This window comes from Marmota marmota, unplaced genomic scaffold, assembly GCF_001458135.2.
Source record: "Marmota marmota marmota unplaced genomic scaffold, marMar, whole genome shotgun sequence".
In the NCBI taxonomy this organism is placed as follows: Eukaryota; Metazoa; Chordata; class Mammalia; order Rodentia; family Sciuridae; genus Marmota; species Marmota marmota.
The window spans coordinates 30,397,273-30,423,688 of record NW_026000026.1 but is presented as its reverse complement, the minus strand read 5'-3'; the positions used below and the strand labels follow the sequence as shown (position 1 = coordinate 30,423,688).

General features: G+C 46.4%; 1 protein-coding gene and 1 pseudogene across 7 annotated transcripts in view; one reads left to right on the top strand and one right to left on the bottom strand.

Annotated features, from left to right (window-relative positions):
• LOC107144922 overlaps window positions 1-17,685 on the bottom strand; it is a 23,507-nt pseudogene extending 5,822 nt beyond the window's left edge.
• Window positions 1-26,416, top strand: part of Rassf2 (Ras association domain family member 2) — a 45,557-nt gene that overhangs the window by 819 nt on the left and 18,322 nt on the right. For 2 of the 7 annotated variants that reach the window (XM_048811277.1, XM_048811276.1), the window contains exons 2-4: window positions 823-897; window positions 21,722-21,812; window positions 24,604-24,679. In XM_048811277.1, coding sequence (XP_048667234.1) covers window positions 21,754-21,812; window positions 24,604-24,679 — 135 coding nt within the window. In that variant the 5' untranslated portion in view covers window positions 823-897; window positions 21,722-21,753. Of the gene's footprint in view, window positions 1-822; window positions 898-8,681; window positions 8,923-10,738; window positions 11,519-14,137; window positions 14,287-21,646; window positions 21,813-24,603; window positions 24,680-26,416 lie in introns of those variants that run through there. The other 5 variants (XM_015482640.2, XM_048811280.1, XM_048811278.1 and 2 more) reach the window with 5 other exon arrangements.

Here is a 26,416-nt window from a genome sequence, read left to right as displayed (position 1 = left end):
CGCCCCACCTCGCTCAAAGTTTTTCCTCCGTGGCCCCTGTCCCGTCCGGGTCAGCCCCTCAGTCTTCTCCTGCCCTGGTCTCCTTCCTTCTCCCCCAGCCACGGGGGGAGCCCAGGCATGAGAACTGCCCCGAGGGCCTGGTAGGCGCCCAGCCCCAGCCCACCCGCCTTCCGCCCCCCAAAAGTTGTGGCTTTAAGTTCCTCCTCTTTAACCCTTGGGGGGTGGGGGTCCATCCTTCTCTCCGCGCCAAGGGTGGTGGCAGGAAAGTGCCCCCAATCCAGACTCAGGGTCTCTGGGACTCCCTGGTGAAGTTGAGCCGGGTAACAGGTGCAGAGCTGGGCAGGCCCAGCAGCCCTGGGGAGTGTCCGACCCCAATCCTCCCTTTCCTTCCTGGAAGCTGGACAAGTTCCCCAAAGGCTAATCCCGGTTGCCAGCGCAGGGACTCGGCGTGCACATGGCTCTCTGTGCCTTCCGAACTGCTGCTGGGAGCTCAGAGGCCTGTGGTCCTCGGTGTACTTCCTCTTTGCGGTCTCCCGGCCGCCTGGGTAGCTAGTGCCTGAGGTCACTGGGGACCCAGCTTTGAGTCCTTTCTGAGCAGGTGCTTTGGGCGGCCTAGGCAACTTCTGCATTTCATAGTGCACTCAGCCCTAAGCCAGAGAGCCCTGGGGACAGCGGAGAGTGGAGGTGGCCTGAAAGGGAGACCAAAAGTTCTGTTTTTCTGGATGATGTGTGGCCACTGCACTGTCCATTAGCACCTCTGCACCTCCATAACTAAGAAGCTGAGAGCCAGGCTTCTTAGGGCTGCATACACTTTATTCTCAGGTGTCTGGAACCCAGGGGCCTAGAACGCATTCCTCCGGAGAGCAGAGTCCTAGTCTGCAGCCGGCCAGGGTTGTAGTAAGTACCTTCCATGTGATGAATGAATGTGTGAAGGAATGGAGCCACAAATAGCGATTTGTTTTATTCCTGCCAGTTAATTCTGACACAATTGGAGGAAAGAATTGGTAACCACAATTCTATTTAAACAAATGGGAGTCCAAGTTCTTCTATCAGGAACCTGTGGATGGGGATCTGAGATTGATCCATCTTACTTTTCAACCCACATTTACTTACTGGGTACTCTATCTGCAGGTTGTCTGAGGGTTAAAGAAACCTCTCAAGGCAAACATATATTGGGTTTGAGAACAGTTTTGCTGTTGTTGTTTGTTTTTGTTTTGTTTTTAACTTGTATCCTGGGAACTGAGGTCTTGTCCTCTTAAGTGGTGCCTGTTTGGGATCAGAGAGCCTCCCTGGCCTTAGGGCCATGAATGTGGGCTCTATTTTCTCCTTTGGACAGGGCAGGCTGACATCTGGAATCTCCCTCTGAAGAGGGAGGGCATGGAAGAGGGCATGCAATGGTGTCTGAACTTGCAGAGGTGGGGTTTTGGACAGAGGGGTAGTTTTTGCCCTGGGAGAAGATGGAGGCAGAGCATGTAGCCTGCCTGGGTACCTGGGGGTGTGGACTGGTATGGTTTGGGATCTCCTGTGCTGGGGAGCCTGGAAGGCAGGACCACTCCTTTTTTAACAAATGGGACAACAAAGTGATGTATTGGGGAGATACAGGATAAAACTTGGGGTATAGCCTAGACCTATCCCAAGCACTTCAGTACTCTCTAAGCTGTTGAAATCCCATTAGAATGATGAGGGGCAATTTCAAGGATCCAGGCTGAGAGTAGGTCAGAGGATCTGAAGTCCCCCCACTGAAGCTTCCTTCCCAGGGAAGGTAGGGGCGCACTCTGTGCAGCTGGCCAGGTGAGCTAGAGCATGTGTTGTCCCTGTGAGGGTGTCTGTCCAGCCAGCATCATTCCTACCTTCCTGAGGCTTCCTCTGCTCCTGGGGCTCTACAGTCCATCTCTCTGCATCTCTGGGTGACTTCTCTTAGGAGGTTCAGGTCTTTTTCCCAGTTTGTATGACACTGCAGCCAGCGTCGGGTATGGTAGATGATTATTTTCAATCTCTTACCTCTTTTCCTCATTCTCAGATGCCCTGGGCCATCTGGTACATGTCCTACTGGTTTAGCTTTTATTTCTTGATCTATTTCCTGGTGTCACAGAGACAGGCTTCTTGTCTGCAATTCTGTGTGTGAGCCGCTTAGGAATGGCTGAGAAAGTTGGCTGGAGAGGTGCCCAAAGCTGAGCGTCTTGGCACCTCTGCTGACTCAAAGAGCTGGACTGTGAGGCTTGCCAGAAAGGGACCTGTCATCAAAGTACAAAAGAACCTGGGCCAGATTATGGCTCTCAGGCTTTGTTGGGATACTTGGCAGGAAATGTCTTCACTGCCTGGAGGTTGGGGGTGTGGAGGCAGGGACAGGTTACCTGGAGAGAGTCCCTAAAGAGAGGCTGGGAGGTAGACTGAGGATACAAAGAACAATTCCAGGGCTTGATCCAACCTCCTTTCTCCCCGCAGTGAAAAACTGGGCAGATCTCAGCAGTGTGCTTGAAATGGAACAAGATGTCCAGTCTCTGTCTTCAAGTCATGGATGCAAAGAGCTGCTTCAGCTGAGTTTATAAAGCTAGAGAAGCAGTTCCTCCTACCACTTCCCATCCCTCCTATCACTTTTTACAATATTGTCCATTTATTTATGCCAGTGAGACACTATCTGTTTAAACACCTCCCTTCCTTCCAGAAGAATTTTTTTTTAAAGTCCTTAAGTTGGGGTAAACTCCCACAGACCTGTGATTGTTGGTTTCATTTATTTTGCCTGCTTGTGGGTTCCCATGGAGGATGTGGCCTTGGGACAGTGGGGGTTAGTGGATGGGGCAGGAGGTGTAATAAACAAGGACATCCTTAGACTCAACTGGCTGAGCCGCCAGTGGGTCATTTTCCATCATCCCTGGGATGGCAGACTCTGAGGCCTGTAATCAGTCATTTGGGATGATAGTTTGAGGCTCTGGAACTTCTGCCCAAGGCATCTGTGGCTGAATCAGAGGGAAATCTCTCACAGAAGAAGGAGACCTGGAAGGGCATTTGGCTAATTCCAGTGAGAAGGCAATGACTTACAAGCACATTTTTCCCCCCTCTTCTGTTGATGAAAATTGATAAAAAGATTACTTGTGTTTTCTTTGGATATACCAACCCAAAATAATTTGGTTAAGTAGGTTAATTTCATCAACGTGGTGTTTTACATGGAGCCGGCACTCAGTTATGTTTGGTAACTGCTCATTTCTATAAGTGCGAATGAAAATTGAATTTGGAACTTGACTTGCATTCTAACATTTTCTAGCTGCAAGATCTGGGGTAATATAATAGATACTGTCAGTGTCCTGCTTATGTTCCCTAGGCCTCAACCAATGGCTGAGGGGAGAAGGTGTATAAACACTCCAGCTCCCTCACCTCCTGGGATTACTTTGGGACATGGTCTATGCTATCTCTAAAGTTTCCTAGAAGGACTGAATTGCTCTTAGTGGTAACTTGTTCCCTTCATTGGCTATCTTCCCCTTCCTGGCTCACTTCTCTACCCACTTTGCACTTGCACTTGAATCTTTGTATCAGTTTCTACTTCTGGGGAAACCAACTTAAGATGGGCAATAGTCTGTAGTTAAAAACTCATTTATATAAGTCTCAGTTCCCTCCATTGTAAGATGGAAATTATAGTAACTGTATCACAGTGATATTATAAAAATCAAATGAACTATCATATGTGGTTAGGCAGGGACTGGGCACAGAGCAAGCATTCAGGAAAATATTTGCTGGTTCATTGATTAATAAGAAATGGGCTATGATGGATTTGAGAGCGTATAGCATGGTGCAACATGGAAAGTTATAATGCTTTGAAGATAGCAAACTGAGGTCACCTGCTCAGTGTTTTCATAGCTAGATTGTAACAGTAAATGTTTAACACCTGGCTCTCAAAAGGGTCAGGTAGAGGAAGCCTGCTTTATTCTGTTTGCCAATTTCTACGGTGTAAATATTCCCACCATGAACTGGGTGTGGTGGTGCATTCCTGTAATCCCAATGATTTGAGGCTGAGGCAGGAGGATTGCAAATTGGAAGCTAGCCTCAGCAATTTATCAAGACCCTAACCAACCTAGTGAGATCTGGTCCCAAAATAAAAAAGAAAAGAGGTCTGGGGATGTAGCTCAGTGATTAAATGCCTCTAGTTTCAATCCCTAGTAAAAAAAAAAAAAAGAAAGAAAAAAAGAAAGAAATAAGCTACCAACATGGCATGACCATCCCAGTGATCTAATTTCCAATTTTAAACACAGAAAATAGGAGATTTAGCAGGGCATGGTGGTGCACACCGGTAATCCCATGGCTCAGGAGGCTGAGGCAGGAGGATTGGGAGATCAAAGCCAGCCTCAGCAACTTAGCGAGGCCCTAAGCAACTCAGTGAGACCTTGTCTCCAAATAAAATACAAAAAAAAAAAAAAAAAAAGGCTGGGAGACTGGGGTTGTGGCTCAGTGGTAGAGTGCCTGCCTTGCATGTGTGAGGCATTGGGTTCAATCCTCAGCACCACATAAATAAATAAAATAAAGATGTTGTGTCCATCTACAACTAATTTTTTTTTAAGTTTTTTAAAAATTGGGGGGCTGGAGATTTGGCTCAGTAATTAAGTGCTTCTGAGTTCAATCCCTGGTACCACAGGGGGGAAAAAAAAAGAATTGTACTAGTTGTCTGGGTGTGGTGGTACATATCTGGAAGAGCCATTCAGGAGGCTGAGGCAGGAGGATCACAAGTTCAGGGTCAGCTTGGGCAATTTAGGGAGACAGTCTCTCAAAATAAAATAAAAAGGGCTGGGGATGTAGCTCAGTGGTAAAACTCCTGTCTGGCACGCATGAGGTCCCTGGGTTTCATGCTAGTACTTCAGGAAAAAAACAAAATGAAAGAGTTGTACTAAATATCTGATATTTGGACTATAATTAAGCCCTGCTCTGAATTAGTTGAACCACTGTATGAGCCAGTTCTGGGGTTCATTTAGTGATTATTGAGATATTGATCCTGAGTCTTTCTGGGCCTTAGTTTTCCATCTCCAAGGAAAACGACAGATGATTCACACATCCTTTCTAGCCCTTTATCTCTTTAGAAAGCTCATTGGATTGTCCTTCTGTCCATAAGAACAATATTTCCACAACAAAAATTCTTTTCTTTCTTTCTTTTTTTTTTCTTCCTATGCAGGGGATAGAATCCAGAGACATTCTACCACTGTGCTATGTCCCTAGCCCATTTTCTTTTTTATTTTGAGATAGAATCTAAGTTGCTGAGGCTGGTCTTCACCTTGCAATCCTCCTACCTCAGCCTCCCAAGTTGCTGGGATTACAAGTGTGGGCCACTGAGCCCAACTCAAAAAAATTTCATTTGTTTATGTTTTTGGTGTCCACCATTGATTGGGGACCCAGCACCAGGCAAACTTAGATTTTTTCCTGTTGAACAAGTAATTCAGTAGTTATTAACTATGTAATTCTGTGTAATTCTGCCTTCTTTGTATACCAGTTTTATTTTATGGCATGGGAAGTAAGTATATGTCTCCAGAGAAGGCTGAGGAGGGGGGTTAGGAAGGAGCTGGTTTCCTTTGGAAAGGACAGCCCCTAACTTTCTGAAGCATTGTATAATTTCATGAAATCCAAGAAAAGTTCATGGGGAGAGAGAAACTTTTATAAGACAGAATTCAACATCTCTGATACGGTTTTTCTCTTAATGCTCTGTTGAAAACCCTCTCAAGGGAATCCCTGACTCAGCAATTCCACCAGCAGGAATTCTTATCCGAAGTGTATAATTGGACAAGTGTGTGGGGATGTCCCTTGCAACATTTATTTATTATTTTAATTGTTTTTTTTTTTAGTTGTAGGTGGACACAATAATTTTTTTTTTAATTTATTTACTTTTACGTGGTGCTGAGGATTAAATCCAGTGTCTCACACAGGTGAGGCAAGCACTCTGCCACTGAGCCACAACTCCAAGCCCTTGTAGCATATTTATAATAATGATAATAACAACAACGATGATAATAGCAATAAAAAGTGGAGTTTATGGTATATCAATATGTTGGGAAACCAGTGTAGTTTCAAAAATAAAGCATATAATTATATATGTATAAATATGGGAAAATAAGACATATTTCCAAGAAGCAGGTCACCAAACATTTCACTATTTTTGGTGTTTTGTAGTGTTTTAAGATGAGGGTCTCATTATGTTGCTCAGGCTGATCTTGAACCCCTGAACTCAAAGGATCATCCTGGGTTTGGTGCATGCCTGTAATCTCAACTACTCAGGAGGTGGAGACAGGAGGATCATAAATTCAAGGTCAGTTTTAGCAATTTACTGAGACTGTAAGCTACTTAGGGAAACTATTTCAAAATCAAAAATAAAAAAGACTGGGGATATGGCTCAGTGGTAAAGCAATCCTGGGTTCAATCCCCAGTGCCAGAAAAAAAAAAATTCCAATCATCCTGCCTCAGGCTTCCTAGTGCTGGGATTACAGACGTGTGCCACCACGCCTAGTCTTGTTTTATTTTGGTACAATAAATAATCTGTTTACATGTGTGTCTAGAAGAATCCATAGAAGAGTGTTAGCAGTGATTATCTTTTGGTGTTGGACTCTGGGGAGTTTTTTTTTTTTTTTTTACTGGGGATTGAACTCAGGGGTGCTTAACCACTGAGCCACATCTCCAGCCCTTTATTTATTTATTTATTTATTTATCTATTTATCTATCTATCTATCTATTTATTTATTTAATTTAGAGACAGGGTCTCGCTGAGTTGCTAAGTTCCTTGCTAAATTGCTGAGGCTGGCTTTGCGATCCTCCTGCCTCAACCTCCCAGGCCGCTGGGATTATAGTCACGCGCCACCACGCCTGGCGAATTTGGGGAGATTTTTATTTCCATCTTTTTTTTCACATGTTATCATTATTGTGGAAATATGCATATGCATATATATATATATATATATATATATATATATATCATAAAATTTATCCTTTTTTTCTTTTAAGTATACAATTCAATGGCATTAAGGTATATTCACAATCTTGCGTGACCATCCCCACTATCCATTTCTAGAACTTTCCCATTATCTCAAGCAGAAGCTCTCTGTACCTTTACTCCATCTTCTCCCCAATTTCTGGTAACCTCTGTTCTACTTATTATCTTTATGAATTAGCCTATCCTAGGCACTCCATATACGTAGAATCACACAATATTTTTTCTTTCATGGATATTAATCTTTCTGTTTGTCTATTTTTTTTAAAAAAATTTATTCTTTTATTTATATGTGGTGCTCAAAATTGAACCCAGTGCCTCACACATGCTAAGCAAGCACTCTACTACTGAGCCACAACCCCAGCTCCTGTTTGTTTATATTTTTAAAATAAAATAAAATAAAATGAATTTATTTTACTTGTGTAATAGAAATGGATAAAAACTCTGAAGTAGGTGGCATGAGGGAGAGAGTGTGAGTTGTCATATTTGGCCTCAGATGGTTCGATTTCAGCCAGGGCCACAGGGCCCGGCTGGTCCTTCCTTCCTTTGATGCCGCAGCGCTCCTGCAGTGAGATCCAACCAGGTAGAAGTGAACTGGTTGAGACCTTTCTTAAAGATTGAGGGAGTCTCAAGTTTTCTATTCCAAGCATCTTCTGTGTGTTCTAAACCCTGTGAGTGACCTGGATGTGCCACATACCCATCATGGCAGCCACGAGAATGGCTGTTGAAAGCTTTGTCCATGGTGTAGGCTGGGGTTCAGGGAGGACGTTAGCTGCTGGGATCCAGGAGGCCCCAAGTACTCTGGAGATATGAGCAGTAGTTTCAGATAATTGTGCCCTTTTCCTAAATCTCCATGCCGGATCTTTTTGATCACATGGACATCTGGGGCGGGGATTGTTCGCTGTGTGTGGACTTTAGGGCAGTGGGGTAGTAGCTGGTGAGCTCTGTCTGCATTTCGGGTTACATCTGAGTTGACAAGCAGCTGTGGGACCCAGGACTGGGAAGCCAGGTCTCATGGCTCTATTCAGGGGTCACGACATGGGTCAAGTGGCTTTTCTCCAGTATGCCTTGTTCTGTGACAAGGGCTTTAAGTTCCTTAAGTGAGCTCCCTGTGGGCCTGCTAGGCCTCCAGCATGTCGGGAGGAGTGTGTGGGTCTACAGGGCTCTCAGGATGTTTCTTTACCTGGCTGTGCTTTTTCGTCCGTCCAGTGGACAACTGTCTTTGGAATTCCAGACAGGGAAGTATAAAGAAGATTCTAGAAAAACAGCCTTTGAGGGCCGTGTTGGAGAAGCTCTGTTTTTTAGGAGGCTGATTTTCCTGTAGGCTTTGTTAGCTTTTCACCGGAGGGCAGGCAGAGGAGGGCCTGAATATGATGTTGTGAAAGACTTCCCCTCAACCTCCTGGAAATGTTCTGGAAACCCCCGGATGACCCATCTCTCCTGGCACTAGGATGGCTTCCAGATCTGATGTGTGAGCCCCCCACACGCTGTTGGTGTGTTAGTAAGGTTAGAGGAGGGTAGATAAGATGCCCCCACAATGGCTGCCCCTTGGGAGGGCCCAGAGTATATCAGAGCCATCCCTCTCTTCCCTCCTTACTGCTTCTCACATCCAAGGGACCTGCCTGTCTCCGGGGGTGGGGGTAAGGGGCAACCCCGTCAGGTTTTCTGGCCCTGACTCCAGGTAGCAAGTAAAGGAAACCCCAAGATCTCTGTACACGAAGCTCAGAGTCTCAGCCTGTGGCGCCATAAAAGGAAGAAGTGCTGGGGTTCCCTTCAGGAAAGGGATGTGAGGTCAGAGGTGAGTCTCAGATTGGCCTGTGACTTGGAGACGACCCAGTAAACAGGACGTGTGGCCATCACAGAAACCTGTGCTCAGAGGAAACAGGGAACTGGAGCCAGCCCTTCCTTACCTGCCCGGATCAGCCAGCAGGTCTGCAGAGCTGAGAGACCAGCCCACGGACAGGCAGGTGTGTGGGAGCTCAAGGACACAGACTCATGTCCTGCCTACAGGATGGCCTCCCTGTAGGATGTGACTCCATTTATGTCCCTAATTATTGGGCTAGAAGGAAGCTTCATTTGCCTTTATCCGGGTTAGACATTAAAACTGTCCTATCAAATGTCCCTTGGTTTTGAGAATTGCAGGTCAGAATGTTTCTTATTTGCAGATAAAGATGGTAGGGTTTAAGTCTCTGGTTTCTCTGAGTCAGAGTCTAAGTTCTCTGACCTACTTTGTCCTATAGTAAGTCATAAGACCCTCCTTGTCCCAGAGGGATCTTGCCTCATAACCTGGAGTGGGGAATGCCACACGGAGAGGCCAAGAAGAATGCAGGCCTTGCTGGGTTTCCCCTCCCTGTCTCTTGGCATTAGATAATACCTTTTTTTGTCTAATCACATTTCGACCCAGTTGTTCATGCATAAATACCCAAAAGGCTTGGGTTCAGAGAGCTCCCAGAGAAGTAAGCATGTGGAGGTTCCTACAGGGTGGCACACCTGGAGAGGTCACAGAAGCTCCGCACCTCTTCACCCAGACCTCGCTCTGTGCATCCTTCATTCCTATCCTCTGCAACAGCTTTTACAATAAACATGTGAACATAAGGACATGTTCGCTTGAGTCCTGTGAACCGCATTAGCTAATTAATCAAAACTGAGAAGGGGGTTGTTGGAACCCTAATTTGTAGTTGGTGGATTCAAAACACAGGTAAAGCTGCCTGGGACTAGTGACTGGCATCTGAAATGTGGGAGGTGGTCTAGGGGACTGAGGCCTCAAGCCATGGGATCTGACACTCTCTCCAGGAAGGTAGTCTTTCCTGATGTGGGTTAGAGGACGCTGAGCTGGTGTCTACAGCAGAATTGATTGCTAGTGGGAGAAATCCCCATGCACTTGGGCACTTGGTGTCAGGAGACTTCTGTGTTGACTACAGTGTGAGGGGACTTTGCTTTTCCTGACATTTCTCACATGTCACATATACATACCCTCACTCATGAACATCCCATAAGCATGGACACATGCCACACCCGCACACATTCATACCACACACACACCCACCCCCTGTCCCCACACACATACACATGTACACATACCCCACCAACACCACACCCCACACCACACACCCCCAAACATGCCACGCACACTGTGCTTACACACCCAAACCTGTAATTCACGTCCACTCACATGTACCACTTTTTCTGTCTAAAAGTTTTACTTCCTTTAGGCCTTTTTTTGGTTCCTGGTTTTCTGATGAGAGGTGAAGGGCCCTTGAGTTTTCTTCTAAACATCCATCCAAAAGGTTAAAAGCTGTGGAAACTGGCGGGACTTCCCTATAAACAGGAGGCTGCTCTTCCTGCCTGGGAGGCCATCGTCTGGGTGTCCCTGGGGCTGCTTTCTGGTCATTCACCTGGCCAGCGCCTGCCTGTTGGTGTGGGGCAGGAGGCAGGCCTTGGGAGCAGGGGTTCCAGCCCTGCTCCCTCAGGTCTTCCACGGGCCCTGTGGGTTGGGGAGCTCAGGCCTGTGTGCGAGGGAGGGTCTGAGCCAGAAAGCCCAGGAGGGGCCCCAGTTGGTGTGGAAGGAGAAGGGACTTTGCAGAGCTACCTGCTTGGGGAGTCCCAGCCTTGCTGCTTGCTGCGTTTCAGTTCCTCATCTCCCTGGTGGCCCAGGCTGAGATGCGTGTCAGGAAGGGCCTATGTTTGGTATTGGCCAATAGCTGAAGCTTTTTCTAGGGGTGAGGGTGGGGTGGAAAAGATTTGTGGGGCCTGTGATGGGGAAGTAGTTCATCTCTAGACAGGGTGCTATGTGACTAGGGTCGTGGCTCTGTGAATGCCAGTGCCCAGGCTCCTGGACAGGGATCTGCATACTCTAGGCCTGCAGGGAGGGTCAGGGTCTGCCTTTCCTCTAGCCTGTCTGCAGGGTCAGTCCCTCCCTCCCTCTATTCCCCAGGACTCCCAGCCTGCTGCTGCCTCCCCCGTGCCTGGGTGGGAGTCCCTCAGATCCAGCTCTCAGCAGATACCAGAGAAGGAGCACAGGCTTCAGGCCAGTTGTGTCACCTGGAACAAATTGCCTAACCTCTGGGACCTTCTGTTTCCTCAAAGCAGTGAAAATAAAGCCCTCCCTGTGGGGTTCCTGGATGGACTGAGATAGAGCACAAGCCTTTCCTAGGAGCATTAGCACAGCCAGGAGCTTGTTAGAAACGCAGTATCTTGGGGATGTGGCTCAGCGGTAGAGCACTTGCCTGGGCACGCATGAGGCTCTGGATTTGATCGCCAGCAACGCAAAAAAAAGATAGAAAGAAAGAAAGAAATGCATCATCTCCCGACTCCACCCAGAGTCACTGAGTTACTGATTTAGAAACTGCAGGTTGAGGGTGGCAGGCATCTGGGTTTTAGCAAGGCCTCCAGGTTCTGATACCCACTGAGGCAGACCCTCCAGACTACAGCTGGCTCAGTTGATTTGGTGAAATCTCCTTCCCTTCACTCCAAGGGGAGCTGTAGTATGTAGGGGTTCTGCTTTGCCGCGGTGCCATCTTGAGTTTGGACCTCAGCTCTGCTCCGTGCCAGCTGTATCTTTGGGTAAGTTATGTAGCTTCTTCGTGCCTTGATTGCTTTACCTGCAAAATGGGGATAATAAAATTTCTTTTATTGTTTGGTGGTGTTGGGGATCGAACCCAGAGACTCATGTGTGTTAGATAAGTCCTCTACCACCAAGCTACACCCTGAACTCTTCATGGGGTTGTTGTGGGGATTAAATGAATTGAAGTAGATAAATAGAGAGCCTGGAGTAAGTTCTGCATGGTAGTTGTCTACTTATTTGCATTTGTTGTCTTATCATAGCCCAAAATGTTCCCTAGTTGTTCTGTTTCCCATTTGTGGGGAAACCGATATTGAGGACCCCCTACAACTGATCTTCTGCTAGAGCTTTTAGACTGAGTCCTTTCCCCCAGGCTTCCTTCATTCTGTTCCTCCTGAGCAGGGCAAAGTAACTTCCGTAATGCTTAAAATTTGGGGGTTGGGGGAGGAAGTCAAAAGTAAATCTTTGAAAGTGGAATACATTCTCCCAGGACACTTGACTTCAGTGTCCCTCCAGGCAAGTGTTTGGTGCTGGATCCCTTCCTGAGCAGGGTGGCTGGGAAAGCCACATGGTGGACTGTCAGTGGGTCCCTGGAGATCTGGAGAGGGGGTGGGGAAGGAGGTGTTAGAGTTTGTTTGGGGAAGGGTCTGGGGATGAGCAGATTCCAGGGAGGATGCAGCCTGGCCAGGAAGTGGGCCTTCTGTTGACTGAGGCATGCAGGTGGAAAAGGGGCACCTCGTTTCCTTCAGTGTCAACCCGAATTTTGCCTAGGCCCCCGGCAGGCTCAAGTTGGTGAACCTCTGTGTAGAATCTCTTGTCATCTCCACATCTTGGCAGGAACCCAGCCCACAACTCAAGTCTCCTTCCTCATGTAGCGCAATGGGGCCGGGGTTTCCTGTTTGCCATTGGCACTTCTTCCTGCCCTGCTATCAGGACAGTACAGAGGGCCCCATGTTATCTCCTCTGTCGCTGCTTGGGTACAAAGCAGATATCCTGGGAGACCAAACCAAATAATTTTTAACACCATAGTATGAAGCACTGTGTCAGATAACTCTGTTGTGCAACCCAGGAGATCCAGATTGTCCTTAGAGGCAGGGGCAGGGCTCAGAGAAGAGGTGGGGACAGGCCCCAAAAGGGGAAGCTACAGATCCCCAGTGAGCATTTCCTGTACATCAGGCCTAGAGCCCAGGGCTGACTTCCTGGCTTCTGTGACATGGTGCCCTGGTTGGCAAGAAGGCCTTTTGCACCAGCTCTGTGCGTGCAGACGCCCCCTTTGGGATACTGTGCAATGTCTCCTTGGAATTCTTAATAACAGGAAGGAGGTGCTAAATACCCAATTCAGGTTGCTTTTAGGAATTTCCATTCCTTCCTTTCTTCAAAGGATATTCTCTCACTGATCAGGTGGTAGCTGGAGGGTCTGCCACCCTGGGAACCGCCCACGGGAAGCCCTCTCCTCCTGGAGTCTGTCTCTCCCTCCTTGCAGGTGTTTTTTCTTAGAGTCGAGCCTGTAAATTGACTTCTGCCCTAATGCCCTCCCCAGGCCCCACTGGGAGCTGAGGTGCAGGTGGGGTGGGGTCTGGCTCCTGCCATACAACCAGGAGGACAGTTTGGGAAACAAAAACAGCTATCAAAGGGGATTCTTCATCCATCTCATTCTGGACTTTCCAGGGGTTGTGCCTTTCTGTTCTGCATTTGCCACCACCCCCCTTTCTTTTTCCTGGGACTTTCCAGACAACATATAAGAGGAGAGGTGCTTACTCTAACAGCTGGGACAGAAACCACAGGGAGCTAGCCTCTGGGTTCCCTGACTGCAGGGAGTGAGGGCACCGGCATTTGGAGAAACCAAGGGCTAAGAACAGATTTTGTCTTTGGAGAGCGCTCTGGATGCTGTTCCTACCTTCTAGGGCTTCTCGAGGATTAGGCATTTGCTCTCCTCAGAGGAAGCTGAGCCTGTGAATTTCCGAGCCTTGGACAGCCCCTCATTTATTTTTCTGGGAGGCTGGAAACACCTGTGAATGAGATCTGTGACAAGAAGGAGGGGAGGCTCCTTAGAGTGCCGGTGACAGGGCCTTGACTGGCACAGAGCTGGCCCTGGCAGCTGCTTCTTCCCAGCTTGGCAGAGCCAGGCTGCGCTTCTGTACCAAACTCAGGGTGCGCTGGATGCTGAGGTACCCACCCAGGTTCCCTTTATCTACAGAGTGTTGTGAGCACCAGCTCCTGCAGGCCTTCACTGTCCCCTTTATCCTGAGACTAGCTCTTGCTAGTCTCTTGCAGGGAAATGCTGGAGAGTCACCCCCCATCCATGAGTGTCACTCATCAGTGTCTGACTGGCACATAAGGTCTGTCCCCCCTGCTTCTAGCTCGACAACCGCACGCTCTTTGCACCCCAGAGCTCCCTTGGGAGCAGGCTGAGTCTGGCCTCCTGCAGACCCATGCATCCCCTCCTCATTGCCAATCCTGCCCGGCTTCCCTCTCTCCCTTACAAGTTTCTCTGAAGATGGGTCCTCCTCCTGCTCCTAGGGATCGCTGAGCAAAGCCGCAGGTTCCCTTCCCTGGGCTGCTACTGACTCCATCCCTTTTCTTGAGTCTTGGCAGGAGAGAGGCACAGGCTGGGAGCTGTGGGCCCAGAGGAAGGAAGGGTCAGGCCCAGGAGGGGAAACACCAGACAGGATTTCTGAATGGAGCTGTAAGAAGGAGCAGTAAGAGGGCTGAGCACCTGTCCCCACACGATGCGGACATTGGGGACAATGGTGACAGTTCAGAGTGGGAGGTAAGTTTGAATCAGGGTCTAGGGAACATGTGAGCTTGCTGGAGTCTGAAGAAGGGACATGAGAACACCTACAGGGCCTGGGAAGCAGGTTCCACGTTAAATGTGTCACATTAATGACCAAGGAATCTTTCCTTTGTAAGAACATTCTCAGGGGTCTTTGGGGAGGTCATGCCCTTGAGTTGTCTTAGAAACAGGCAGGCAATCATGATGGGTCGCCACATGGGGTGAGCTAGATCCCATCAACCAGCTGGATGGCCTCACCCTGGTGGTTAATGGAGCTGAGGAGAATCCAGAATATTCCGCCAAAGCAGGAAGCTAGTGCTAGAAGGGAAAACTGACTGGTCGGTGGTCCCAAAAGAAACCCAACGTGTCTAAGAGGCTCACTGTCAAGTAGGCAAGTCCAGCAATAGTCACATCTAAAGTTTTTGCAGATGTGCTTTGTAATTAGTAGAATATATGTATTTTATTTTCTAAAGTGATTTTTCTAAAAAGAAGTATTGATTCTTTTTTTCTCCCCATTGGTGCTATTGGGGCTTGAACCCAGAGCCTTGTGCCCGCTAGGAAAGCACTCTGCCACTGAGCTATGCCGGCCCTTTTTATTTTATTATGGACCTTTATTTTATTTATTTACATGTGGGGCTGAGAATCAAACCCAGTGCCTCCCCATGTTAGGCAAGTGCTCTGCCACTGAGCCACAATCCCAGCCCACGAGTTAGCATCTTTTTTTAAAAAATTATATCTTCTGTATTTTGAGTTTTGAATATAAAGGTTTTCCCACTTGAAGTTTATACTACATTTCCTTCAGCATTTTATTTATTTCTTCCTCTCTCCTTTCACTGTGTGATAAGCTCGGAGGTGTCAATGCTGCTGATGTGGGAAGCACCCCCTTTTCTCCTTTCCCTTTCCCTTCTAAAAGACCTGGTGACTGTCGGTCTGCATTCCCAAGGCATTGTGGGAAGTGATGCTAGTAAATGATTCTTACAGGGCATTTTAGAGCACAGGAGGACTCCAAAGGGTCTAGATAATAACTGGGGAGACAGAAGATTTGCAATCAGCTGGATGTGCGAATCCCTCTCTCCAAGGCCACAGATGTTGGCAGGAACCCTTGGAGGAAGTCTCCAATTGAATCCACATTCCAACCCCATAAACGTCTTCCTCTGACTCTTCCTTATGTGAGGAACAATACTCTGTTTGAGACCTAACTCTAAATTTCCGGCCCTTTGTTAAGGGCTGTGTTTGCCCTAAAGCGTGCATGCATAACTTGAGCTTGGTTTTTGCAGCTGGCTGGGGTAGTCAGGGATTTGGGGTCACGGTTTGAAGGTTTGTGAAGAGAGATGTAGATGTTCCCAAGGCAGACAAAGTAGGGGTGGTGTCCTAGAATCACTTACCTGGAATTTCAGTTTGACAATATGGTAGACTATGGGACCATTTTCCTAGTGCTCCTTTCCTGAGATGTAGAAAAAAGATGGGGAGAAGTCAAATTAGAAACATGAGGAGCAACATGAGCCTATACGTTGGATTTATTGTGATGGCCTTGATAAGATCACCCAACAGGTAGAAAATGACTGGGTCTGTGTGAGTTTGTATATTTGGGATCATCAGACTACTTGATTTGAATCAATCTGGTAAGTAAAAAGGTCATGAGGATCACGACCATGAGGTCTTTTCATAGGTTTATTATTATTTTGAATTTATTTTTCTGTGAATTATGTCCCTTGGGCCATCCCGCCCCCTTTTTCTCTTCAAAATGACTATAGGACCTTTTTCTTATTGTTTTATTAAAGCCCTTTATATATTAAAGACATTAGCTATTTGTTTCATGTATTGTAAATATTTTCCCCAATTTGACGTTTGCCTTTGTATAAGGTTAAATTTTGTTTTCCAGAAAAAAGTTAATATTTTTACAAGTTAACATCTTTTTTTTTTTTTTTAATGGTGTTGGGGATTGAACTCAAGGCCTTGAGCATGCAAGGCAAGCACTCTGCCAACTGAGCTATACCCCCAGCCCAGTATCATTTAAAAAAAAAATTATTTTTAGTTGTCAGTGGACCTTTATTTTATTTATTTACATGTGGTGCTGAGAATCAAACCCAGTGCCTTACACATGCTAGGCAAGTGCTCTGCCACTGAGCCACAACCCCAGACCCATGAGTTAGCATCTTTTTTTTTTTTTTAGTTCATATTGAATATCTTTTAATATTTCTTTTTAAAATTTGTTTTAATTAGTATGAGTTAGCATCTTTTTTAAAAAATTATATCTTCTGTATTTTGAGTTTTGAATATAAAGGTTTTTCCCACTTGAAGTTTATACTACATTTCTTTCAGCATTTTATTTATTTATAGGTACTAAGATTAAAACTCAGGGGCACTTTACCACTGAGATACATCCCCAGGCCTTTTCTTTTCTTTTTTTTTCAATTTTGAGACAAGCTCTCACTAAAAGGTTAAGGGTATCACTAAGTTGCTGAGGCCGGCCTCTAACTCAGAATCCTCCTGCCTCAGCCTCCTGAATCACTGGGATTATAGGTGTGTGCTACCAGGCCCAGCATCAGCACTTTATTTTTCTGGATGAAGGATGGTTTTTATTATTATGTACAGAAAACACACCAGTGTACATCTATCCCAGCTAGTGTCCAGTTCTTTAGCCTTTGCCTTTTCCAACTTGGCAATGTGAGCCACAGATTCTGGACCCAGGATGTTGCCTCTCCTGTGACATCAGATCTCATCCCATCTGTCCTTGTAGTTGGTTCTGATAGCTTTCACCAGCTTTCCAGAGCGCCCTTGTCTTCCAAGTTAATCTGTGTGAAGGCAACAGTGGTGCATGTCTTCCTGTGAGCCCGATGTCCCAGTCTGGCCTTCCCCTGGACGGTGCAGTAGGAGGCTCTCATCTTGTCACACACAGCAGGCAGGAAGACAGCAGCTGGGTGGGATCCACATCACGAGCAACCACCACCAGCTGAGCCCCCTTGTTCTCCACTAAGGTGGTGACAGCATTGACCCTTGCTCCAAAGATGGCTGGTCTCTTAGTGGGGACATCCCCTTTGCCAGCAGCTTTTCTCTCTACCCACGCCAACAGCTTCTGCTGCTTAGTCTCTGGTCTCTCCTCGGGGCAGAAGCAGCTGGGTAGCTGGCCGGCCAAGGCCTGGGTGAACTCATTAGCTGCAGGAGGCACTTTTGGCCGCTTACAGAGTACAGCCCTTTGCTGCTGCATCTGGTTGCAGTGGGGCCATCTTACCAAGTGGGTAGGGTCCCTTTGGGGCTGGGTGTCCTGTCCAATGCTGAAGTTCTCAGGCCTTTTCTTAAACAGGGTTCGCCACCTTCTTGTTTTTCTATCTTAATGACGGCAGGGGCCGGGGTCACCTTCTTCCCCTTGGCCTTCTTTCCTTTTAGCATCTTGGGCAGCTGGAGGAGACAGCTGCATTTTATTGCTTAATGCTTAAACTTTTTACTCATCTGTGATTTCTTTTGGTGGATGGAGTAAGATAGGGCTTTAGCTTCCCTATCTCCCTCTTTCCGGAGTCAGCTAATTCTCTAGTGACTTTTTTTTTGTTGCAGTTAATCTATTTTTTCCCCTATTATTTAGAAATTCTGCTCACATTCTATGTTCTCAGATAAATTTGGGTCTTGGGTCTAATTCTGTATGTTATATTGTTTCATTGATCTGCCTGTTTTTTTTTCCTCTAGTACCAAATAGATTTAATAACCATAGAGAAGACTTAAAGTTCTCTCATTGGTATTCTCAGTAGATTTAAGAGGACCTGGAATCAAAAGGGAGTCGTCTTAAGAGCAGGGCAGATTGCTTTCGGATGCAAAACAGAATGACTAAATTATAGGTTATATTGGAGGCAGTGAACAAAGAGAGGTCTGCAGAAAAATCAACCCATGAATTAGAAGATAGGCTGTAGAATTCTGAGGAAAATAAGAGATGGAGATTGTGAGTCCAAATGATGTGAGACTTGAAAGATAGCTGCAGGCATGGATGAAGACAGACTCCGGGGTGCATGGGAAGAAGGGCACTAGGCACCACCCATCTGATTCCCACTCCAGCCAGGCTGTACAATTGGCGCCGTCTGAGGTTCCTCAAGACCTTTGTGTGCTTCAAATCGGGCTCCAGTTTCCCTTCCCTGGGCTCCCATCACCAGCTCCTGGCCCTGCTCACCACGGCCTCTATCTCAAGGTACCCTGTTTTCTGGGCTTCCAGAATACGCTATCTTTTGTTCCCACCCCACCAAGGGACTCTTATTTCTTGATCCACACTGACCGACTAGGTATCTCAGAGCCCTGTCTTAGCCCTTTTCACTCTCTCCCTGGTGACCTCACCTGACCGTATGCCTGCACACACCACCCATCCTGCATGACTCAGGGGTGCCCGATCCTTCTGCTTGGGCACATCCACCCTCCCTTTTGCCAGTGCCATCTCATCAAGGACTTCTTCGTTTGGAGGTCACTTCCTTCAGAAAGCTCCCAGCTCCCCACCCTTCGGTGAGCTACCATAGCCCTGCCTTCCTGTGTTAGAAGGGGCTGCTCCCTTTGTCTCCCTCCTACTAGACTGTGCACCCCAAGGGCAGGGTAGGGCCCATTTGCTGTTGAATGCTGTGGAGCCCTCCAGAAGTACAACATTTGGCATGGCTAGGCACACAATAAGTTTTTGCTGAAAGTGAAAATTGACACATGCATATAAAGGGTACCTTTTGGATATGTACTAGTTATGGGTAAATGTCACCTTAAAATGAAAAAAAGAAAAAACTTTCTCACTTTCCTTTCTCCCTTTTTATGCAGTACATATTCACTCTGGATTTTATGAACAGATTATTTTTCCTGGAAAAACATTGATTGAGGAGGGGGCGGGGTGGTACTGGGGATTGAACCTAGGGGCACTTAACCACTGAGCTACACTCCCAGCCCCTTTTATTTTTTTATTACGAGACAGGGTCTTGCTGAATTGCTTAGGGCCTTGCTAAGCTGCTGAGGCTGGCCTTACTTGTGATCCTCTTGCCTCAGGTTTCTGAGTTGCTGGGATTACAGGTGTGTGCTACCACACTTGGCCCTTTCTGGAAAAGTTTTTATATATTTAAAATTTAGAGAGAGCAGTTGTGTCTCTAGGGTATGGCTTTTGGGTACACAGTGGACTTGGAGTTTTCTGAGTGGAACTCAGCTCTCTGTTCCCTCCCTGGACTCTCATTCCTTTGCATTCATTCCCATAGTTGCCATAACAAATTATCAAAACTCAGAGGTTTAAAACAACACAGATTTATTATCTTAACAGTGGTGTAGGTCAGAGGTCTGTCATGGTTCTCATGGGACTAAAATCAAGGTGTCAGCAGGGCGGGTTCCATCTGTTTCCATAAACAAGTGTTGAGCTCAGTTTAATGAAATGCTGAAGTATTTAAGGGAAAGTGATTGATGTCAGTAATGTACTTTGAAGTGAATGAAAAATAACATGGACTTGTAACTGAATTAAGAGATGTACAGATGAATAGATGTGTGATAGAGTAAGTTTAGTAAAAGATTAAGGATACAATAGTCTTGGCTTTCATGGTAATGTTTCTTCATCTTTAAACAAAACAAAGCAAAACAACAACTATATATATATATATATTAGATGTTGATGGACCTTTATCTTATTCATTTATTTTTATGTGGTGCTGAGAATTGAACCCAGTGCCTCACACATGCTAAGCAAGTGCTCTACCACTGAGCCATAACCCCAGCCCTGTTTCTTCATCTTTATGTTTGCAAATTCTTTCTCTTTCTTTCTTTCGTCTTCTTTCTTTATTTTTTATTTTTATTTTTTGGTACTGAGGATTGAACCCTGGTATGCTATTGAGCTACATCCTCAGCCCTTTTACTTTTTCGAGTCAAGATCTCACTAAGTTGCTGAGGCTGGCCTCAAATTTGCGATCCTCCTGTCTCAGGCTCCTGAGTTGCTGGGATGACAGGTGTGTGCCACCACACCAACCCTGAAAATTCACTTAATAAAATGTTTGAAAAAAATCACTAGTACCCAGATAGATCCAGCCTTTCAGTTGTTTCTATGCATCCATATAAATGCCAGTGGTTCTCCATTGGAGTGATTTTGTCTGGAGACATTTTTGATTGTTATGACTGGGGTGATCTAGTGATTAGAGGCCAGGGATGCTGCTAAACATCCTCCAAAACTCAGGACAGCCTCCATGAACAAGAATGGTCTAGCTCTGGATCTTAATAGTGCCAAGAACACTTGATGAATACCTACATATTTAAATCTATGTGTTTATACATATTTAAATGTATGTGTTTATACATATTTAAATGTATGTGTTTATACATATCAATGTGTATATTTCTAGCCTTTTCTTTTCTTTAATTTCTTTTTGGTACTGGAAATTGAACCCAGGGGCACTTAACCACTGATCTATACCTCCAGCCCTTTTAATTTTTAATTTTGAGCCACAGTCTTTCTAAGTTGCTTAGGGCCTCCCTAAGTTGCTGAGGCTGGCCTTGATTTTGTGGTCCTCCTGCCTCAGCCTTCTGAGTTGCTGGGATTATAGGCATGTGCCACCAATCTTAGCAATTTATGCATATTTTAAATCTACAAATCAGATGCATAGCCCTATAACCCATGTTTTCATAATGTATTGCTCTTTTCCCAGGTAATGAAATCGCCCACATTTTAATAGCAATCACAGATCGTATGCTGTAGTTGTTTGTGTCCAGCTCTATTTGGGCATTTTAGGTGGTTTCTCCTTCTCAGTTGTGTTTGTCAGTTTTCCGTCACTATCACAAAATAACTGAGATAAGCAGCTTAAAAGGAGGAACTGTTTATTTTGGTTGGTGGTTTCAGTCCAGGCTTGCTTGACCCCTTCACGTTGGTACTGTGATGAGGCAGCACATCATGGCAGAGAGCACATGGGGAAGCAGAGAGGGAGAGAGGGAGGGGTTATGCTCCCAAAGTTCCTTTAATGGCACCTCCCAATGACCTCTCTTCCTTCCACGAGGTCTCACCTCCTACAGCGCCATAGGTTGGTGACCAAGCTTTCAACACATGGCCCTTGGGGGACATCTAAGATCCAAACACAGTGCTCTATATACCTCAGGAGAATCTGGGCTGTTCCTGTCTGATGGCTCTCAGCGCTGTGTTATGAAGGTCCCATCAGGGACAAGGCTCGTTGGTCATCTTGGGACCAGCTTGGTATCAGCATTCTTTGTGGCTGGGGCATTTGTTCTTGGAGTATCCCAAAGTTGTCATCTTTCCTGAGGGTGTTTCCTCTCAGTAGCCGCTGCCAGCAGAATGGCCTCTCAGCAGTCCTGGGTCAGCTTTGGGCACCCAGGCTGTGGACCTGGGGGATGGTCTCATTCGGAGTCTTCCTCCCCTTGCCAGCTGCAGCCTAGGTTCTGCTGAATTTCCCAAGGACCAAAGCCAGCTTCAACCTCGGCCTTCTCCTTTCCATCACAGGCCTGCCCTTCGGATGAAAAGAGAAAGGAAGAATGGACTACAATCACCAAACGTCCCTCGTCCCCTGTGGACAAGATAAATACATTTCCAAGTAAGAATTTTTGCTGTGCTGCTTGCCCAGGGGCCAGTACTGTGTGGGGACTTTGTGGGTGGATCGAAGCCACGGGCAGAGAGGCTTTCTCTGTGCATCAGAGGCCCAGGGCTCTGGTGTGTGAAAGGCAGCCAAGCGGCTGGACTTGGACTTGTGAGGACAGCAGCAAGTCTGCAGCTTTAGATTGAAAAAAAAAAAAAAAAAATCCCCCAAGCCCAGCCTGGGAGGGAAGTAAAGGGGGAGCCAGACATGTGGGGGTGTCTTGGAAGGCTTCCAGGAGGAGGAGGAGGATGGTGTCTGCTTGCTGTGGCCTCAAATTCATTTGTTGAATCCTAACCTAAGTCTGTGGTATGAAGAGGTGAGACCTTCAGAAGGTGCCTAAGATCATGACAGTGGAGATCTCATGAATGGAATTAGTGCCCTTAGAGAAAAGGCCTGAGAGAGCTTGTTTGCCCTTCAACCCTGTGAGGACACAGGAAGAAGGTACTATCTCTGAGGGGCAGGCCCTCGCCAGACTCTGAATCTGCTGGCACCTTCATCTGAGACTTTCTGCCCTCTAGAACTGTGAGACATGAACTCCTATTGTTTATAAGCCACCCTGTCTCTAGTATTTTGTTATAGCAGCCCCAACACACTAAGAAACTACTCACTGTTCTGTCTGTGATATTGCCTGAGGGAGTCCTGGCTTGGGTGCTATGTTCCTGCGTTGCTCCGTTTCTGGCTAAAATTAGCACACCCTCTGAGTAGAAGGGGCAGGTTCCTTGTTTTCTATGTACTCTAGGTGTCTTGCACTCAGATTTTTCTTTTCTTTCTCTCTCCCTCTCCCTCCCCTCCTACCCTCTTTCTAAAAGCCAAAACTGAATTTTTCCTACTACAAATTTGAGGATTTTTTTTTTTTTTTTGGCCTAGCCTGAATGTTCTCCGTCTTAAATAAGCCAACTTGAGTTTATCTGAGACTAAATTGTTTTAGACACACTTGGCCATACACAGATGCCTGTTGTGTGAGATCCAGAACATTCTTATCTCTTTATTGAAGGATTTCTCCAGGGACTTTTCCTGACCGGGTTTCAGATCTATGTGTTCAAAAGTACCAGACGTTTTGTCTTAAGTTATTTGGAATCACTTTTTTTAAAAATATTTTTTTTACTTGTTGATGGTCCTTTATTTTATTTGCTTATCTATATGTGGTGCTGTGGATCGAACGCAGTGCCTCATGTGTACAAGGCAAGCGCTCTACCGCTGAGCTACAACTCCAGCCCCCACTTTTTTTTTTTAACCATTCATTTCAGCTTGCTTAGAATTAGAATTATTCCCTTATCTAGGTTTAATATGTCAGAAATGTTTTTGGAATTTCCAGTGAGTTTTAACCTGTGCTGTGGTCCAAAAATCTCTCCATTGGATGATTAGGTTTAGAAGGACTGGATTCTGTCACCTCTTGCCTGAGAACAGGCAGAAACACACAGCAAATGGCTTCCTCAACCTCCTGCCTTCCCAATTCCTCATGGAGTGCAACAACAAGCACTTTTAGATAAAATCATATCAAAAATAGAACATTGCTGGGTGTGGTGGCGCCCGCCTGTAATCCTAGTAGCTTGGGTGGCTGAGTCAGGAGGATTGCCAATTCAAGGCTGGTCTCAGCAATTTAGTGAGACCTTGTCTTAAAATACAAAAATAAAAAAGGGCTAAGATGTAGATCCATGGTAGAGCTCTTGCGTAGTGTGCATGAGGCCCTGGGTTGAATCCTCAGCAACACACACACACACACATAGTCTCTCTCTCTCTCTCTCTCTCTCTCTCTCTCATACACACACACACACACACACACAAAAAAAAAAAGAAAGAAAAGAAAAGAAAGAAAATAGGATATTGCCAGGGTTTAGAAGCCCCAGCCTGTCCACTTCCTCTCACTGCTCCACAAGGTGACCCTCTATTCTGAATCCTAAAACCCATTTCAAGCTTTATTTATTTATTTATTGGTATGGGGGATTGAACCCAGGGATGCTTGCTCTCTGAGATACATCCCCAGCCCTTTTTATTTCTTGTATTTTGAACTGAGGCTGGGATTCCTTGCACATCCCATTGTGCCTGGCCCATGGAATCGCACATTATGTTCTCTTTTCAAGTCTGTCTTCTTTCCCAATGAGATTCGTTCATGTTGTGTTGTTCATTCATATCTTTGTGACTGTGTAATGATGCACCGTGTGACAGGGACTTCCTTTGCTCATCCACTCTCTTGTTTGTGGGCATTTGTAAGTTTTCAAACCCACAATGAGGTCATGTCAATCACGTCTGAGTTGGTCTGTCCCACACCTGTCCCTGTTCACCTTCTGAAAAGCCTCAGAGTTTTTCTGAGTTTTGCAAATGCCTGCGGAGAACTCTCCTCTCCTCACTCACAGCATGCACCAGGGAGGGAAGGAGTGGAGAGGCAGGGGAAATCCCGTCTGTGGGCTTTGGAGGGCCTGTGGCCTTCTGGAAAGGTGTCTCCATGAATCTGTGACATACCTGCCCGCTCATTTGGCTTGGGTTTGGGGGAGTGTCGACAGAGATCCAGCCTTGGTAGTGCAGGACTGTCTTGGGGTTCTAGAGTTGCTTCTTAACATTCGGTCAGGTCTTGACCTTGATGCTGGGGGAAGGTGCCATAGGGTCTTGGAAACTCTGTGGTGTGTGTGTGTGTGTGTGTGTGTGTGTCCATGTGAACATACACTGAGGGGGTAACTGAAGCCATGTTAGAGGTGAGAATGATTGCATTATAAGAGGCTTCAGCTGAAAATGTTGTCACTTTCCCCCTAAGGAATGAACTTCTCCTGCATCTGAAGACCTACAACCTGTACTACGAAGGCCAGAACTTGCAGCTGCGACACAGAGAGGTAAAGGGCAAGCCCTGGCAGCTCCTGCCCTGGTGGGTTGGCCCAGTATTTGCCTCCACTTGATCTGGGTCTGAGGGGCCTGAGGTCTCCAGGGGTCCCCGCCCTCCTGCCCCAGTGAGTGGCCTCTCACTTACAATGTTGGCAAGAGTCCTTGGGGTTGTTTGGAAGGAGGCCCCAGGCCCAGTTTTGATCCAGAATGGTTCAGCTTTTCTGCTCTGGAAACATCCCTATGGGAGTGTGACAGGGTAGCACAGCCTCAGAGGGGGGGTATCTCCAGAGGGAGGTTTTCATGAAGTGACCCTCTCAGATGGCTCCCAAGCAGGCATCCCCTTGTTGGGTGGTTCCCCGGAACCTTACCTGTCCTCTGTGTTTACAGTTCAGGGCCAAGTCCTGTTGCTACAGCGACAGGGCAGATCACATAAGATCTGGGTGGTGACTCCCACTCTCCCCCCTCCACCTGTGGCCATCTTCTCAGCCCTTCTCAGGATGCCCTTTGCTTTCCCTCTGACTTTTCCCAGCCCCCACCCGGAAGCTAAGCTTACCCATCCTGTATCTGTTTCTGTAAAGCCTGCTATCAGATAGATGTTGAGTTATAAGGACGGCTGGTGGAGTAATTTATACTCGAGCGTTCTTGACTGATAAGAAGCAGTGTGTAATACCCTGGGTTATCAAGCCATGGCGATTTAATCCATAGAAACAGATAGCAGATGGTGGAATTTCAGCCGCTCAGGCAGGCTGTTGGGGGTAGGATATGGGAAGCGTGGCCTTTTCCTGTGTCCCTCAAGCCACTCCACTTAGGCAAAGTCCTATTGAGGGTTAAGTTCTGTCCTGTAGTAGTTCAATGTCATGATACCAGCCCTGCCCAGTTGGAAGTCCTTATAAATCAACTGTACTTACATAAAGTCTTCTCTCTCTCTCTCTCTCTCTCTCTCTCTCTCTCTCTCTGAACCAGGGATTGAATCCAGGGGTGCTGAACCACTGAGCTACATCCCCAACCCCTTTTATTTTTGATTTTGAGATGGTCTCACTAAGTTTCCTAGGGCCTCACTAAGTTGTTAAGGCTGGCCTCAAACTTGTGATCCTCTTCCCTCAGCCTCCTGGGTTGCTGGAATTACAGGCATGTGTCTCTGTGCCCAGCCATGAAGCCCTTTTCCCCAAGATCCCAAAATGCTCTGAAGTTGTTCCACTCCTTTCCTGATTCCCCCCAGTCTCCACCATGACTCTTGGCTTTGGTTAGTTGCTCACTTGGCAGGTTCCATTTTCACCCAAGGGGGTTTATCCTGAAGATGTGGCCATAATCTAGGTCAGACACCCATGAGACTTACCCAAAAAACATGGGTTCAGAAGGGTTTTTCTGAGACTAGAGAGAAAAAAAAAAAAAAAAACTGACCCTTTTTGGCATTGTCAAAGCTGCTATTAATTAGTAGCTAGGCCATGAGCAAGATTTTGATCCTTTATCAGCTTTCCTAGGATATATCCTACAGAATACATCTTCAAAGACAGCTGGGTGTCGTGGTGCACATCTATAATCCTAGAGGCTTGGGAGGCTGAGGTGGGAGGATTGCAAGTTCAAGGCCAGCCTCAGCAACTTAGTGAGGACTTAAGCAACTTAGTGAGACCTTGTATCAAATAAAGAATAAAAAGGGGTGGGGATATAGCTCAGTGGTAAAATGCCCTTGAAGTCAATCCTCAGTATAAAAAAAAAAAAAAAAAGAAGAAATTCTTAAAGTACTACAT